Source organism: Otolemur garnettii, unplaced genomic scaffold (assembly GCF_000181295.1).
Source record: "Otolemur garnettii isolate 467f Iridium unplaced genomic scaffold, OtoGar3 scaffold00004, whole genome shotgun sequence".
NCBI classification, from domain to species: domain Eukaryota; kingdom Metazoa; phylum Chordata; class Mammalia; order Primates; family Galagidae; genus Otolemur; species Otolemur garnettii.
The window spans coordinates 681,892-696,904 of record NW_003852399.1 but is presented as its reverse complement, the minus strand read 5'-3'; the positions used below and the strand labels follow the sequence as shown (position 1 = coordinate 696,904).

Here is a 15,013-nt window from a genome sequence, read left to right as displayed (position 1 = left end):
CCTAGCCTGTCTGAGGCTTCCGTTCCTCATGCCCCAAATGGAGTAACAGTGGCATTTATCTCAGGTGCTCGCTGTGGTAATTAAATCAGATAGTACATGTCTGTGTTTATAATGCAGACTGGTATTCTCTAAGTGCAAAATATGGTCATTTTTATAATGAATAAAATGCCACTATGACAACAATGATGTCCACTTGTCAATGTGAATTTCTGAGGCTTAGGTTTACCTCATCGAAGTCAGCAATGATCTCATTCAGCAGGCGCAGGCACTCCACTCCCTGGTTGTTCATTTCAGTCTGAGAGTAAAAGTCTGCAAATCCTGGGATGGAGGCAAACATCACCCCAACGGCATCATAGGATTGAGAATACAGCTCCTGGACAGACAGACACAGAGAAAGAGCCAGAAACCATCATCAGAGGTCAGGATCTGCAGTGACGCTGCCTGCACATACATGTGTGCACATGCACAGGCACTGCAGAGAAATGGAAAATGGGAAACTGTTATATCAACACTGTTCAGTCTCAGTCTGTTCAGGTTGCTACAACAAAATGCTTCAGACTGGGTTGCTTATAAACACCAGAAATTTCTCTGGTCCTAGAGGCTGGGGAGTGCAAGATCAAGGCACCCGAAGTTCGGTGTCTGGTGAGCACTCCCCTTCTGGTGGTAGATGATGTCTTCTAGCTATGTCCCTATGTGGTGGAAGCAGCAAGCAGCTGTCTTACATGAGGGCTCCACTCCATGATCTAATCAACTCCCTCCCGAAGTCCTCAGGATTTCAACATAATGGATTTTGGAGGGACATAAACATTCAGTCCATTGCACCATAACCACAGCATCATCACTGTAAGGACTGGGACCACTGAAAAATTTTTGGTCTCCAGCCTCAGGCGGGGAGGCCTTTTCTTTGGCCCATTCCTTTGTCCTTGGCCAGCTTCCTTTTCTGGTCCCTTCAGTGGCTGATCCAAACCTTCACCACTCTCCGTAACCCAGCTCTCTCCTCTGTTCCTCACAGTGGATGATCCTGTCTCCTACTTCTCTGAGAAAGCTGTAGGTCTTGGTGGGTGACCTACTTTCTGTCCCATCCTCATGCCCTTGTCTATATTCATATTCATTTCTCTCTCTTGCTTCATTTCCAGAGAATGCATTTTCCTTTCTCCTGATGAGGGTCAATACTCCTACCTGAGTTCTCGACCTCTTTGTACCTTCTTCAGCAACTTTCCCCTCAGTGATCCTCTTTTTCATTATTTTTTCTCTTGTCCTACTCTTCTTGTTCCTCCTCATCCTCCAAGCATCTCTTCTAAGAAAAAGAACCACTTGCCCTGCGTTCTACAGGTACTTGTTTATACCACCCAGTCAGTCTCTCTTCATTCTTTCCAAACTTCTCAGACTAGTTTGCTCCCCGCATGTTCCCACACTCACATGTCAGGCTGGAGTGACAGGAGTTGAGAATAGTCCAGCCTCAAAGTGGAAGAATCAACACATCCATGTCTGTTCCTGTCTTACTGGACACTTTGTTGATTGGTATGTTTGTTGAACGTGCCCAAGATCATGTTTTTGGTCCATGCTTTGTTGACATGCCTTGTTTTTATCACACTCGGCCCCTTCCAGAATTCCTTTTTCTGGTGTTTATCTTCCACCTTAAATGTTAGCGATTGCTATGATTCTTTATTTGACCCTCTGGTTATACACTTACCTGGTCCATCTCATTCACTTCCAGCCTTCCCAAAACTCATATGCTGACAGTTTCTAAATTGCTATCTCCAGGGCATTTTTCATTCTTGGCCTTCAAACTTCCACATCTCATGCTGAGTTGTTCTCACACTCCTTAAATTATAAGTGCTATAAATCTAATGCATCTTCTCTCCAACCATATCTGTACCTGTTTCTTCATCCTCTAACTCATTTGGTGGAACTGGCATTGCCAAATCACCAAAGTGAAGCTTTCACCTTGGCCCTTTCTTCTTAGGTCCATATTCAGTCCATGAGCAAGTTGTGCTGGGTTTATCAGGCTCTTCCTACTTTCCTCCTCCACCACTAATATGAGAGCCTCCCACTGAGTTTCCTGACTCTAGTCTCTTCCCATTCAAAGACTTCACTTTGCAGCCAGAGGGACTGATCTTTTAAAGACAGAATATTGACCATGCCTCTCTCATTCTTAAAAGCCTCCACTGGTTCACCATTGCTCTCAGGATAAAGCTCATCTGTAAACCAGAAAATGGGTGGTCACCAGACACTGAGTCTGCCAGTGGCTTGACCTCGGAATTCTCAGCCTCCACCTATCTCTTCAGTCTCATTGCCTGCAATTCCTCGTGTTAGACCTTGTGCTTCGGGACATGGAAACATTTGCACTTCTGTGTACACACTATGGTAGATGCTACAGGTGCCCTGCCAGTGTTCCCCCAACTAAGGTTCAGGGCTCAGAACAGGTGTTTTTTGGCATTAGGTTTTTCTCTAGCCACTAAGAGGCCATCTGCCCACCTGAGCAGCAGGTTGAAAGCACTTGGAAATTAATGCTCCTTAGGAGCAGAACTCAGCCAACGACTGGCAGGAAGTGGTGTGTAGTACTCAGCTCCTTTACCCCCCTGGGCCAGATAACTTTGAGGTGTGATTTTACACCAGTTTCCCAAATTTCCCAGGGATTTAGGAATTAAGCTCTGGTTGCCCACAGAGGTATCTAGTCTGATAATGCACCATTTGTCAGTTGCTTTCTTTCTCACTCTCCTTCCTACCCATGTTTCCTGGAGCCACTGCCAAGTAAATAAGCTGCACTTGAATTCTTATCCCAAGATTTGCTTCTGGAAGAAACCAAATAAAGACCCAAACTTGGCTATTTCACACTTAAATGCTTTTATTCCTACTGTTTATCCCTTGGTGGGAAATGTCCTTCCTTCTATGCAGTTAGCCTCCTTTAGTAGACTAACTTTTGTTTTCTGCCTTCATTAACCACTTAGAGACCATGTCTCCCATAACCTTCCCAGACTCACAGCTGGAGCTAGGAGTCTGAGCTTGGTGCTGTAACAGTACCCTGAGCAACACTATAGTATACCCCTCCCCCTTGCATTATTAATGTTTATTTCTTCCTTTAACTCTGATATCTAGAAAAATGCCTGGCACATGGTTCAGTAAATTCTTGCAGTATGAATAGGTGAATGAAGGGGTAGGAGGTGGGGCTGTGACTGTGAAGGAGAAGAAAAAATAATGCTGGCTCACATTTCTTGAAAATAATAGGTAACATTCAGTGCACACTAAAAATATGTTAAGTACCACTGAAGTGGTTTATGCACAATAACTCATGCAAATGTTGCAACACATTGCATTAATTTGGGAAGTATTATTCTGCACTCTTTGTGCATAACAAGAAAAATGAAGAAAATGGGGTCCAGAAAGGATTATCACTTGATCATAGGCATGAGGGTAGTAAGAGGAGGAGCCAGAAGTGGGCAGACAGCACTGGACTTTTCAGCGCATCTATACTTCCATACACCTTTCTATACTGAAGCTGCCTTGCAGAGGGCTGTGTTGGGCATGTAATGTGTTCTTACCCAATTTAGTTCCCACCCCAACTCAGCAAGGTTAGTATTATTTCCTCTGTTAATTAAGTGAGGAAGTAGATTTAAAGGTTTCTTTCCTTCTCTGAGCCTCATTTTTTTTTTCATGTAGGAAATGTGGATAATAATTCTTACTTCCTTACTACACATGGAATAAAACTCAAGGTCCTTCAATGCCCTTCAAGACGAGTCCCTTTGTACCTGGGTTGCCTCTGCTCTGACCTCCATCTGTTCTGTAACATGCTGGGGTCTTTGTAGTCTTTCTACTCTCTGTTCTCAGCAAATATTCTGCAGTATCTCACCTCTATGCCTTTGACCATTGGGGTCTCTCTGCCCAGAATGCTTTCCCTCTATTTCCTTGTCTGAATAACATCTGGGGCCTAGGAGGGGGGTATAATTAGAGGTATATTAGAGGGAGGTATATTACATACACCTGGGGAACTCAGGCTCAGAGGACTTAATTAACTTGGCCCAAATCACATAGTTAGTAAATGGCAGAGTTGAGATTTCAACACAGGTCCCTTTAACTTAAAAGCTTGGATTTTTCCCACTGGATCACATGCCTCCTCGGAGAGCCTTAAAAAGGGGTTAGAATTCAAAAAGGCAGAGTAAAGAGAGGCTGAGCTTGCAGCAATGATGCCAGCGGTGGCCTCAAGCAAGGCACTGGCTGTGTTGGCCTAGGACATAATACTCAAGTTACATGTAAGAAGTCATTTGGCTTTGTCAGCTGAAACTTGTGCATTCTGTTCCTAGAGTACATCCTGTGGAATCATTTTCTACAGAGGGAGGCTCCAGGGGCACTGTGAGTAGCTGCATTGTAAGGTGATATTGGTGTTTCTGAAAACTGAGAGACAGGATTCTGAGTATAGCGTTGCATAAAGAAAGTGAGGTATGTCACAAACCTATTAGAGCCCTACTTTTCTCATCAATAATGGGGAGCTGACAACTCTCCTCTTGAGGTGTCAATGAAATGAAAGATAATTTTCATCAATTACCTATCTCAGTACCTGGTATGCAGCAGGTGTCCAACTAATGGTATTTCATCATGATGTTAACATTCTCTAGGCAATATAACCATGTTCAGTGTCTAATCCTCACTGAGTGTTAAATGTTTATAAAGTCCCAAATAATCCTGATGACTTTTCATGGGAAATGTCTTATACATATGTTTAAGGCTGAGGATGCCATTTATTCTGTTCAGTGGGGGCCTGACTTGAGTGACAGTGGATGACCTGGAGTCTTGGCATGTATCTCCAGTTGGTTTCCTTCCTTCTAGGATGAAATCAAAATGTCCTTGCTCTTCCCCTGGTTCCAAATATCTCATTGTTTTTGTGTCTTGATTGAAAAGCAGATTTTCTCACATTTCTTTTTGGATTTTAATTTTGAGGTTTCATCTTTTCCATCTGGTGGTCACAGATGATGCACATTGACTCTCTGCTTCTGTGGCTGTGTCAAGAAGCTCTTGCAACAAAGCCACTGACCTTAGGGACCTTGAGGATACTAGACCTGAATCCAATTCTGGGAAACTCCATCTGTTTGCTCACTCCCTTGGCCTTTCTTCCACTGGTCTTTTTTGTATGACTTGGATGGAAAATGGACCCACAGCTCTCTCTTAGTTATGCCTCTAGAGTCCTAATGCAAGGGTCACAAACCCAAATGTCTCAGGGGCCCTACAGGTAACACAAGCAGCAGGATTTAGATGGATAACTTGGAGAGCCTGTTCTATGCCTAGAGGCATCACATTTATAAGTTAAATAAGCAAATCAACCAACTAACCATGTCTAAGCCAACTGGCTCACTGGAACGATTTGTCTTAGGTCTTCTGGTTTGTAACATTTGTTCTAAGGGTTTTTCACCCCTTAATTAGCTTGGTTTGAAAATCTAATATTGGCAGGGCTGTATGAGGGCCACTTCCCAGAAAATACGTGTTGCCTCTGTGGCATCCTCTTCAAGGGATCAGCCCTCCCCACTTGATGCTCCAGCAAGTGATCTCACTACTACAGTCCATCCACAAACCTTTCATGAGCAGGAGCTACAGGGAGGCACATCATGCCGAAAGGACTAGTAGTAACAAAGAACAATGTGGTTCCTGCCCTGCTGATCTCACAGTCTTATGGGGACTAGATAGTATGGTGGCTCTATCTTTGTAAAGCTTCCCCTGACACAAAGCCAAGAGATGTCCTTTGTGGGCTTGTCCATAGTCCTAGGTCATCCCTCAAGAGTCTCTCAGAGTAAGGCCAAGGCCTCTCCTGTGATAATGCCCCTTTAGGCGTTCAAAGGCACCTTTATTTCCCTCTTGAATTACTCCCCCTTGGAGTTTGGAGGGTGAGCCAAATTGTTTGAATTTTTTCCTTTCTTACCACCTGCATCAGCTTAATTATCCTGTCCCCCTAAAGGTATCTGGAGCCATTTCCTTCTCTCTATCTCTATTGTCACTGTCCTGGGCCTCATCACTGGGGTCATACATGGGTTATTTCAGGGTGTCCAACCTGGTCTGGTCTTATAGCCCTCCTATAAACTCTCTATTGGCAGCTGATCAACTATGTTATGCTTAAAACTTTCCAAAGGCTCCTATTCCATGTAACAGTGTGCCCAAACCTGACCATGGCCCATTAGGCCTGACCACCATGCCCCAGCCAAGAGTTCTCTCCACATCATTTGCCACAAGACCTTTCATTCTTATAGTGGGCTGAACAGTATCCCCCTGATGTTCACGTTCACCTGGAATGTCAGAATGATCTTATTTGGAGACAGAGATTTGCGATGTAATTAAGTTAAGATGAGGTCATACTGGATGAGGATGGGCCCTAAATATGACTGGTATCCTTAAAAGAAGAAGAGAAGACCCATGTTCTTTAAAGAAAGGCCATGTGGAGCCATGAGATTAGGGTTAATGTGGACACAGCCAAGGAACACCTGGGGCTCCAGAAGCTGCAAGAGGCAAGGAAAGATTCTTCCCTAGACCCCCCCCCCCAGAGGGATCAGGAGCCACCTAGCACCTCAATTTCAGACTTCAGGATTGTGGATTATCTTCCCTGGTGACCCTTTAAGCATAATGTAATAAGACAAAATAATTTTAAGTGAAAAGAGTATTTTTGAGTATCTGCTATATACTAGGCAATGTTCTAAGAATATACCTATCTATGTAGATCTAGATGTAGGTATTTATCTCTCTATATGGATATACACACACACACATACATATACACACATATATACAACATGTATTATTATTTTTAACTGTGGTAAATATATATATCATACAATTTGCCATATTAACCACTTTATATGTGTAGTTTCATGGTATTAAGTACATATACATTGTTGTGGAACCATCTCTACCATCCATCTCTGGAACTCTTTTCATCTTGTAAAACTGAAATTCCGTACCCATGAAGAAATGATATCTCCTTTCTCCTCTTCCCTCAGGACCTGCTAACTCACATTCTACTTCCTATCTCTATGAAATCAACTACTCTAAGTGGTTTATATAAATGGAAACATATAGTATTTGTACTTTTGTGATTGGCTTATTTTACGTGGCATAATGTCTTCAAAGTTCATCCATGTTACAGAACATGTATGAATTCCCTTCCTTTTCAAGGCTGAATAAGATTCTACTGTATGCATATATCACATTTTGCTTATTCATTCATCAGTGGACATCTGGGTTGCTTCTCCCTTTGGGCTATTGTAAATAATGCTGCTAGATGTACAAATATCTTTTTGAGATCCTTCTTTCAGTTCTTTTTGGTATATACCAAGAAGTGGAACTGTTGAAGATATACATATATATTTACATGTATTTAAATATATTTACATACACATTTATATATTTATATATATTTTAAATACATGCATACATATATGAAACTTTAAAATTCCAATTTTGTCTCACAGCGGAGACCTTATTATACCCATCTTATAGATGAGCTAACTGAGGCCAGGGGAGGCCATGTATGAATTTCACAGTGTTGGGTGGTTTGGGCTGCCAGGCACCACATGGTGGGTACAGTCTTCATTCTCATGTACCATGAGAGGAGAGTGGAATTCTCCCAGAGTCTGGGGTCTATGTGGACAACCATACACAGCTCACCCCTACCACCCTCCTCCTGGACTAGCCTGGCTCACCTCATTGTCTCGATCTTTCTCCAGGAAATGACGGGCCACGTGACTGGGCAGGATATTCCGGAGCATGTTCTCATTGTGTTCCCTCAGCTCCTTCATCTCATTGATCTCTTCTTTGGCTTGTACTCGCCAGAGGAAGTCCAGGCGGGCTGTGTACTCCAGCTGCAGTTCATGGCAGAGAAAGAGAAGAAAGAGAAGAAACAGGTGAACTTCTAAGGTATGGGCTTTAGGCACACATGTCTAGGAGGTGAGGAAGTCTTCTTTGGAATTCTCCACTGATGAAACATAGCTGTACCTAGATATTTTGGGAGGCATTTTGTCTGAAGCCAAGTGACCAGAAGGAATGCAGCAGATCTCATCGGGATGCAGGGCCTGCTCTTCCCGGCATTACTGTGCCTGTGAGTTTATACTTGTTTGTGTGATTACCTGAAGATGCCTGTGTCGTCTCCTGGACAGTCAGAGTTATAAGTTCTATGTTATACCCTTACTGTTACGAACTGGATGCTCATCTCTCACCCCCTATTTATACGTTGAAGGTTTAACCCCTCATGTGGTGGTTTTGGCCCTCTGGGAGATAATTAGGGGTAGATGAGCTCATGAGGGCCACTCATGCTGTGATTATAGTTCTTATAAGAAGAGACACCAGACAGCCGGTTCTTTCTCTCTCCACGTGCACATACCAAGGACAGGCCATGTGGGGACACAGCAAGAAGGGAAATATATGAAGGCCAGGAAGAGAGCCCTCATCAGAAACCAAACCCTGGTGGACCTTGATCTTGAACCTTCTAACCTCTAGAACTGTGAGAAAATACATTTCTGTTGTTTAAGCCACCTAGTCTATGGTGTTTTGTCATGTATGGCAGCCTGAGCCTGCTAATACGCTCACTATGCACTAACACGTGGGCTCAGGGCAGGTGCTCAACCACTGTCTGTTGGCTCAACAAGTGAGTTATACATAGGTTATAAGAAACTAGCTAATACTTAGGAGATGTTTATTGTGTGCCAGGCACTGTTCTAAGCAATATACATATATTTGATCCTTTAATAATGCACACGACAGCCCTAATAGGAAGGTATTATTATATGCATATTTTATAGATGAGGAAATGAAAGCAAATACAGTTAAAACTTGACCAAGATCACACTCGAGTTAGCAGTGAAGCCAGGATTTGAACTTAATTCGAAATTGAACTCTATAGTCTGATTTCTTAACAAATGAACCAACACAGAGAGAACTAGGTCTTTTTTACATAACAATTTAATGATGCATTCTGGGAGAGAATACCCTGAGGATAAACAGAGCTCATAAAGAATGTCAAAACTGTTTACAATAGTCATATTGTAGGTGGGAACATTTGTATTATTATTCTTTCACTATTATATGTGAATCATAAGGGAAAGCAATTGAGTAATTATATTGATTTTATTTAAACTAGAATTTCTTGGGATGGGAAAAAGGAAGTACAGATATAAGGTTGATAAAATTAAGCCCAAGGCCTATTGTCCTCAGTGTGAAATGGAAGTATCACACTATGAACTCATGATGCTAGCCATTTGCTAGCTCCACCCACTGAAATCAAGTCCTAGAAACAATGACAACTGAGTAGCAGTGAGCATTCCCAGGGTCCAGACTGTGGTTTCTAAATATCAATTCCTACAAAAATAATCCCCAATCTTTCTGTAAGTGGCTGAAGTTTGGGGCAGAAAATGTATAAGTCTGGAATATCTTCTTTTTTGAGACGAGGTCTCTATCACCCTGGCTAGAGTGCAGTGGCATCATCATAACTTATTGCAACCTTGAACTTCTGGGCTCAAGTGATCCTTCTGCCTTGATCTCTCCAGTAGCTGGGAATACAGGTGTACACCACCATGTCTGGCTAATAGAACATTTTTTTTATGTCAGAAATGAGGAAGTTATCAAAGATCACAGTTAAGTTAAAAGGACAGGAAATATAACTTGAATAGGCTCCCACTTGTCAAATACACGGCAACTGCAGCTTTAGTGAGAATAATTGCAATAGATTAAACCAATATATTAAAATGCACAAATTCATAATGACACTTTAAGAACAAAGCTGTTTTTTTCTCCCTCTAGATTGAAGAGCATCAGGTTTTGGTTTGCCAAGTTGAAGGATAGTATTTTTTTCCAAACAAAGTACCCTGTTAAAACATGTTTGGTCGAAGCATGAGATGATTTTTCATCTTTCTCTTGTTGAAGTGTCCTCATCTAATTGAATTCAACTCAAACATGAGTAGAGAATCTGAAGGCTGTTGTTGACTTAGTAAGCATTTTCCAGTTACAAGACAAAAACACAATTCACCTTTTGGTGGCTGCAGGTAACTGTACCTAAGACATGGCCCTGAAAAGATGATCTAGTTCAAGTGCAGTACAATCTCTTGGCAAAGCAAGTCTCATGAAGGTACGCACCACATGTTATGAAGCTGCCACAGAGAGAAAGCTTTCCTTCTCAGTTTACTTAAAATCTATTGTACCTACCGTATGCTACGGGCTGGGCATGTGAAGATGTGTGGAACTCAGTCCCTGCCTTTGATTTACCTATAGCTGAATGGTGACAGGAGGACAACCAAAGGAAAGAGATCATTTCAACACAGGTGGCCAGTGCAGATGGAGAGAAAAGTGAAGCATATGAAAGACATAGACATTGATTTTTTAAAAGTAAAAATTCTTCAGCATTTGTTCAAGAAATGTCAGCTGAAGTGGAAGTGCACTCTCCTTATTTTTATCAAACCATTAAGGAACGGCAATATGAAAAACTGACAGGTACATATCTGTTGCTCATACGTTTTGTCAAGGTGCCCACCTAGTTCTATCTGAAGCTGAATAAGCTTTTGCCTTAGACCAGACACTGTTCTAAGTGTTTAACTATGTATGTAAGCTCATTTAATCTTACAACTAAACAAAGTAGGTGCTTTATTATGTCTATTTCACAGGTGAGGTCATGGAAGCAGAGTAAGGTGAAGTCTATTTCCTAGGGTCCAAAGAGGCTGGCTTTGGTCCCAGGGTATTTGACTGACAGCCATGACTCTTAAAACTTATAATATGCACACATGACTTCATTCTCTCATATCAAAAGTTCTCCACCTTTTGACAGATAACTATTATTCTTTTCACTTTACATGTAAAGAAATGATAGCTCTGGGAGATTGACTCTCTCCAGGCCCCCTGTTTTCAGGATGGAGTTTCTGGGACTCAACAAGAATATTTGGTGCCAAGGTCTGGGTCTTTCATTCTAAGCCATACAATTCCAGGTATCTGTTTTTGTCAGACTTGGACATAAGTGACTAGAGACATGACCTTATTAGTCTCTGTCCCCATGTGGAAGTGTGGCTCTCTCTGCCACAAATGGAGATAGCAAGGCAAAGCCCAAGCTTCCAGGGCTGAGACTGAATCTGGCATGAGGTGGGAGGCACTTCTCCAATGTTCAGAACATTCACCTGTCTTGGAGGAGGGAGTGTCTGGCATATGGCTTCCACATATGTGCAAAAGGAAATTTCCCAATTATTCAGGTATGTCTATCACTCTGGAGATGGATAATTATACATGTTCCCTTTGGACATTTTTGCGTACCAGGCATTAATGGGCATTATTCAGCTTTATTAAAAATAGAAGGCCTCTGAGTCATACAGGGGAATTGGTAGAAGCAGTTAGCAAGCCCAGGAGTGGGCAGGCTTGGTCCAGGAGGAATAGGGCCCAGAAGGATGCTATAGATAGAAGACACCTGAAGTGACGCAGTCCTGCAGAATGCTGCCTCTGTCACAGGGAGGCCCTGGCAAAGGCAGGACACAGGCTAGAGCTAAAAGTTAGAGCATTGGATTTCTGTCTCAGTCTGGCTTTTCTTACTGAATTTCTGACTTCAGGGGACTTGAATTTCTTCTCCTGTCTTGGGATTAGATAGTTAACAATACTTGCCTGGTTTGTGTCATGGGCTTATTTTTAAAGTCAAATATTAATAGCTAATAGTTGTTGAGCACTTACTATATATGTAAGCTATTGGAATAAGTTATGTTCTCTAACATCATAACAACCTTATGAAGTAGAATCTGTTACTATTACACCTGTTTAGCAGGTAAGGGAGCCGTGACTCAGAAAGTTAAGTAAACTGCTGAAGGTCACATAACTACTAAAGTGGCAGGGTTGGGGTCTCAATACTACCTGCTAAATTCCAAAGCCTATGTGTGTACTGCTACAGTTATGGGATGTGGTTCTGTAATTTCAAAGCCTTTGAGTATTAGAAATAGAAGGTAAAAATATCAGGGGTCACTTAATCCCAATAGCACAGATCCTTACTAATCACTTAATATACTCTTACTTTATACATAATCTTAATACAATTAGGTTGTCTATTTTCCCAAGGACTAATACAAAACAGAATACATTGGATAAAATGTTAGCAGTATACCACTTTGAGGAAAGGGGCACAGATAAGGCACAAAGTGATTCCTTAAGATGAAAAGAAGACATAAATACTCTTATTACAAAGTGAGGACCTTCACCCTGAACTTGTTCTTTTATCTGTTTCTGGGGTTTTCTCATTTGTCAGTTTAAGTCTTGTGTGACAGAATGAGCCTAATTTTTTATTATTTGATGGCCCCTCTGAGTCTGTCTCCATAGCCTTCAAATGGATTGTGATTTGTATGTCAGACTAAAGAGTTCCGTCCTATAAATGGAAGCCATCAAGACATGGTGGACAAGACCTCAATTCTTTCAGATAAACAGAAAATCTTTAAGATAGGTTTCTTAAAATAACTATATTTAGACATTGAGCTTAATGTTTCATCAGAAATTCAGACAAAATGTAGGAATAAGTCAAGGCCACAGTGCAGAATTGAATGCCCTGGGTCACTGTGTTAGTGTGCAGACATCTTTGTTCTAGGGAAGTAGAGAGTGTGGGCTTTGAAGACAAACTGGATTTGAATTCTCGTTCTCTCATGTACTAGCTGAATAGTCTTGCTTTCATCACCTGTATAACTGGAATAATAATTCCCAGATGGTAGGTGAGATTAAATGAGATAACAGAGGGAAAGTGCTAGGCGTGTAGTAGGAACTCAATAAATGTTAACTCTCCCCTATTTCCTTCACTTGCCAATTTTCTAATTCAGTCTTTCTGTCAACTGCGTTTTGCCATCCTTTTTTACAAATAACTTTACATATAAAAGTTCTTGGGGGTTTTGGCTGTTTCATCCCTGTTTGCATTACCTCCCTGTTTCCATGGTGACTTTGAGTGATACGTTTCTATTTCTGTCAGCTCTGGCTGACAGTCTTCTTGTTTTGATTTCCTCCTTTTCTGGTTATGCTTTTTGAAGTGCACACAGACCAAAGAAAGATAGACTGGGATCCAGAGCAGATGGGTAGATGGGTGAGGCTGGCAGGGACTGGTTTCTAAGAAGGGGTTAAATCTCCCCAGGTGATGAACTTCATGGATTGGAGCCTACCTGAAGAAGTCCTACTGGTTTGAGAGCAGGGAAGGCCTCCTGGGTGAAGCCTACCAGGATGCTTTCATCCAGAATAATCTCCTTTCTCTAACTTCTGGACAAATATCCTCCATATATAGGAGTTTCGCATTATTTAGAGCCCAATTTTCTCCAGAAGACTGGACCAGGAGTGGGTTTTATACAGTAATGCCCACAGTGACCTTTCTAGACCCTACTAAAGAGTAGAGCTCAGAGACAGTAGAATCAATATGGCAGGCATTTTATCTAATTAAGATAAATCAGTAATGAAGGTTTTCCTGTATACTTTCAAGGCACCACACAAATGATTCTTCAAAACAGATCTATTTAGGAATTGCTACTTTATTTTAGCGTTTGGGAAACTGAGACTCAAGGAGACAAATATTAGGCCAAGCCATGTACTGCTGAGAGCAAGAGCTGGGATTGGAATCCAGAATCAGCTGACTCTCAGACCTGAACTTTTACCTAATACAGCACACATCTTCTATAGTTGCAATTTTATCCAGGCAACAGAATTGGGAGGGATCCCAGTTTGCCCCACGCAGCAATCAAAGGCTTATTTATTTATTTTTTAAATTAGGACAATGATCTCTTTGAAAGAGATGTACCTAGAGGGCATTAAAACCACATTGTTGGCCAAGTCATCTTCTCCAGCCTAGTTTTTCATTAAGTGGTCTTTATTAGGAATTGATTCATTAAAAACCACCACTTCCTGCAAGCAGCTAATTCTCACTGGCTGCAAAGAACAATCAAAGCTTTTTTGGCCAGTTTTATGGCAACAGGAAATAACCAGCTACCTGGGAGCAGTTAGAGCAAAATGTCAGATTACCTGCTGTCCGTGGTAGAATACGGCAAGGAGGAACATGGCCATCAGCAGCAGTGATGCCTCCTTGGTCCCCAGGAAATCTCTGTTGGAAGAGTAAAGGCAAAATAATGGTGTGGTTATTAATATCCATGGACACTCACTAGTAAACTGAGGTTCAGGAAGGAGTGATGCAAAATGAAGGGAACAAATATTTTTTGAGCACCCACTACACTACAAGGGCTGTTATGAGGGTTTGCACATCAGCTAATTTAGAAACCAGTTGAACCCTAAAGGTTACCCAAGACATACCCCATAAAAGTGGTCCTAGAGTAGGTGGACTCACATTGATAGTAACGTCTTGTACTTGAAGAGCAATTTTCTAGTCTTGTACTTGAATAGCCTTTATACTTTCCCCTTCACAAAACCCATGTGAAGACAACTATCCCCCTACTTTTTAAGATATCCTATTTAAGAGACTGGTGTGTGTGTATAAATGTTTGCTATATGACAATCTCTTTTTTTCTTTAAAAATAATTTATTACTTATGAAATAATATGGGCAATTGTGATACAATAAGTAACAAAATAAACTTACAAGCATATTTTTGGTACTATAATTTTACATAATACAAAATGGTCCATTAATGTGATACTTTAATCTATCATTAGATTTTTCAGGCTTATTATTTCTACAATTTCGTTTGTTAAGGTCATAATACTTTTAGAAATGTAAGGCTTTAACTTAAAAAAATTGAGGTTAATATGAAGGTATATATGATTAGGTTATGTTGTTTGCATTTGTAAGGTAAAATTTGAGTTGTAGTTGAGTGCCTCACCCAGGAAGTGTGCTAGCTACCCCCACATTATACTTGTTAGGTGGGAACTTACTGAGCTATGTGGCAGTCTTTAAGTGCTTTGGTGCTTAGATTGTCATATTAATTCTATGAGTCAAACACTGTTTTAATTCTTTTATTAGTTCTTTTAATCTTTATATCAATTCTATAACTGGGGACTATTGCTCTCACCATTTTAATTCTTACATCTTTTTTTTTTTTTTTTTT

At 41.2% G+C, this 15,013-nt stretch overlaps 1 protein-coding gene across 2 annotated transcripts in view; it reads right to left on the bottom strand.

The window, feature by feature from the left end:
• ADCY8 (adenylate cyclase 8) overlaps positions 1-15,013 on the bottom strand; it is a 251,173-nt gene that overhangs the window by 13,334 nt on the left and 222,826 nt on the right. For both annotated transcript variants that reach the window (XM_003782340.2, XM_012810007.2), the window contains 3 exons: positions 13,978-14,056; positions 7,680-7,838; positions 227-373 (listed from right to left, as the gene is read on the bottom strand). In XM_003782340.2, the coding sequence (XP_003782388.1) occupies positions 227-373; positions 7,680-7,838; positions 13,978-14,056 (385 nt within the window). The remainder of the gene's footprint in view (positions 1-226; positions 374-7,679; positions 7,839-13,977; positions 14,057-15,013) is intronic.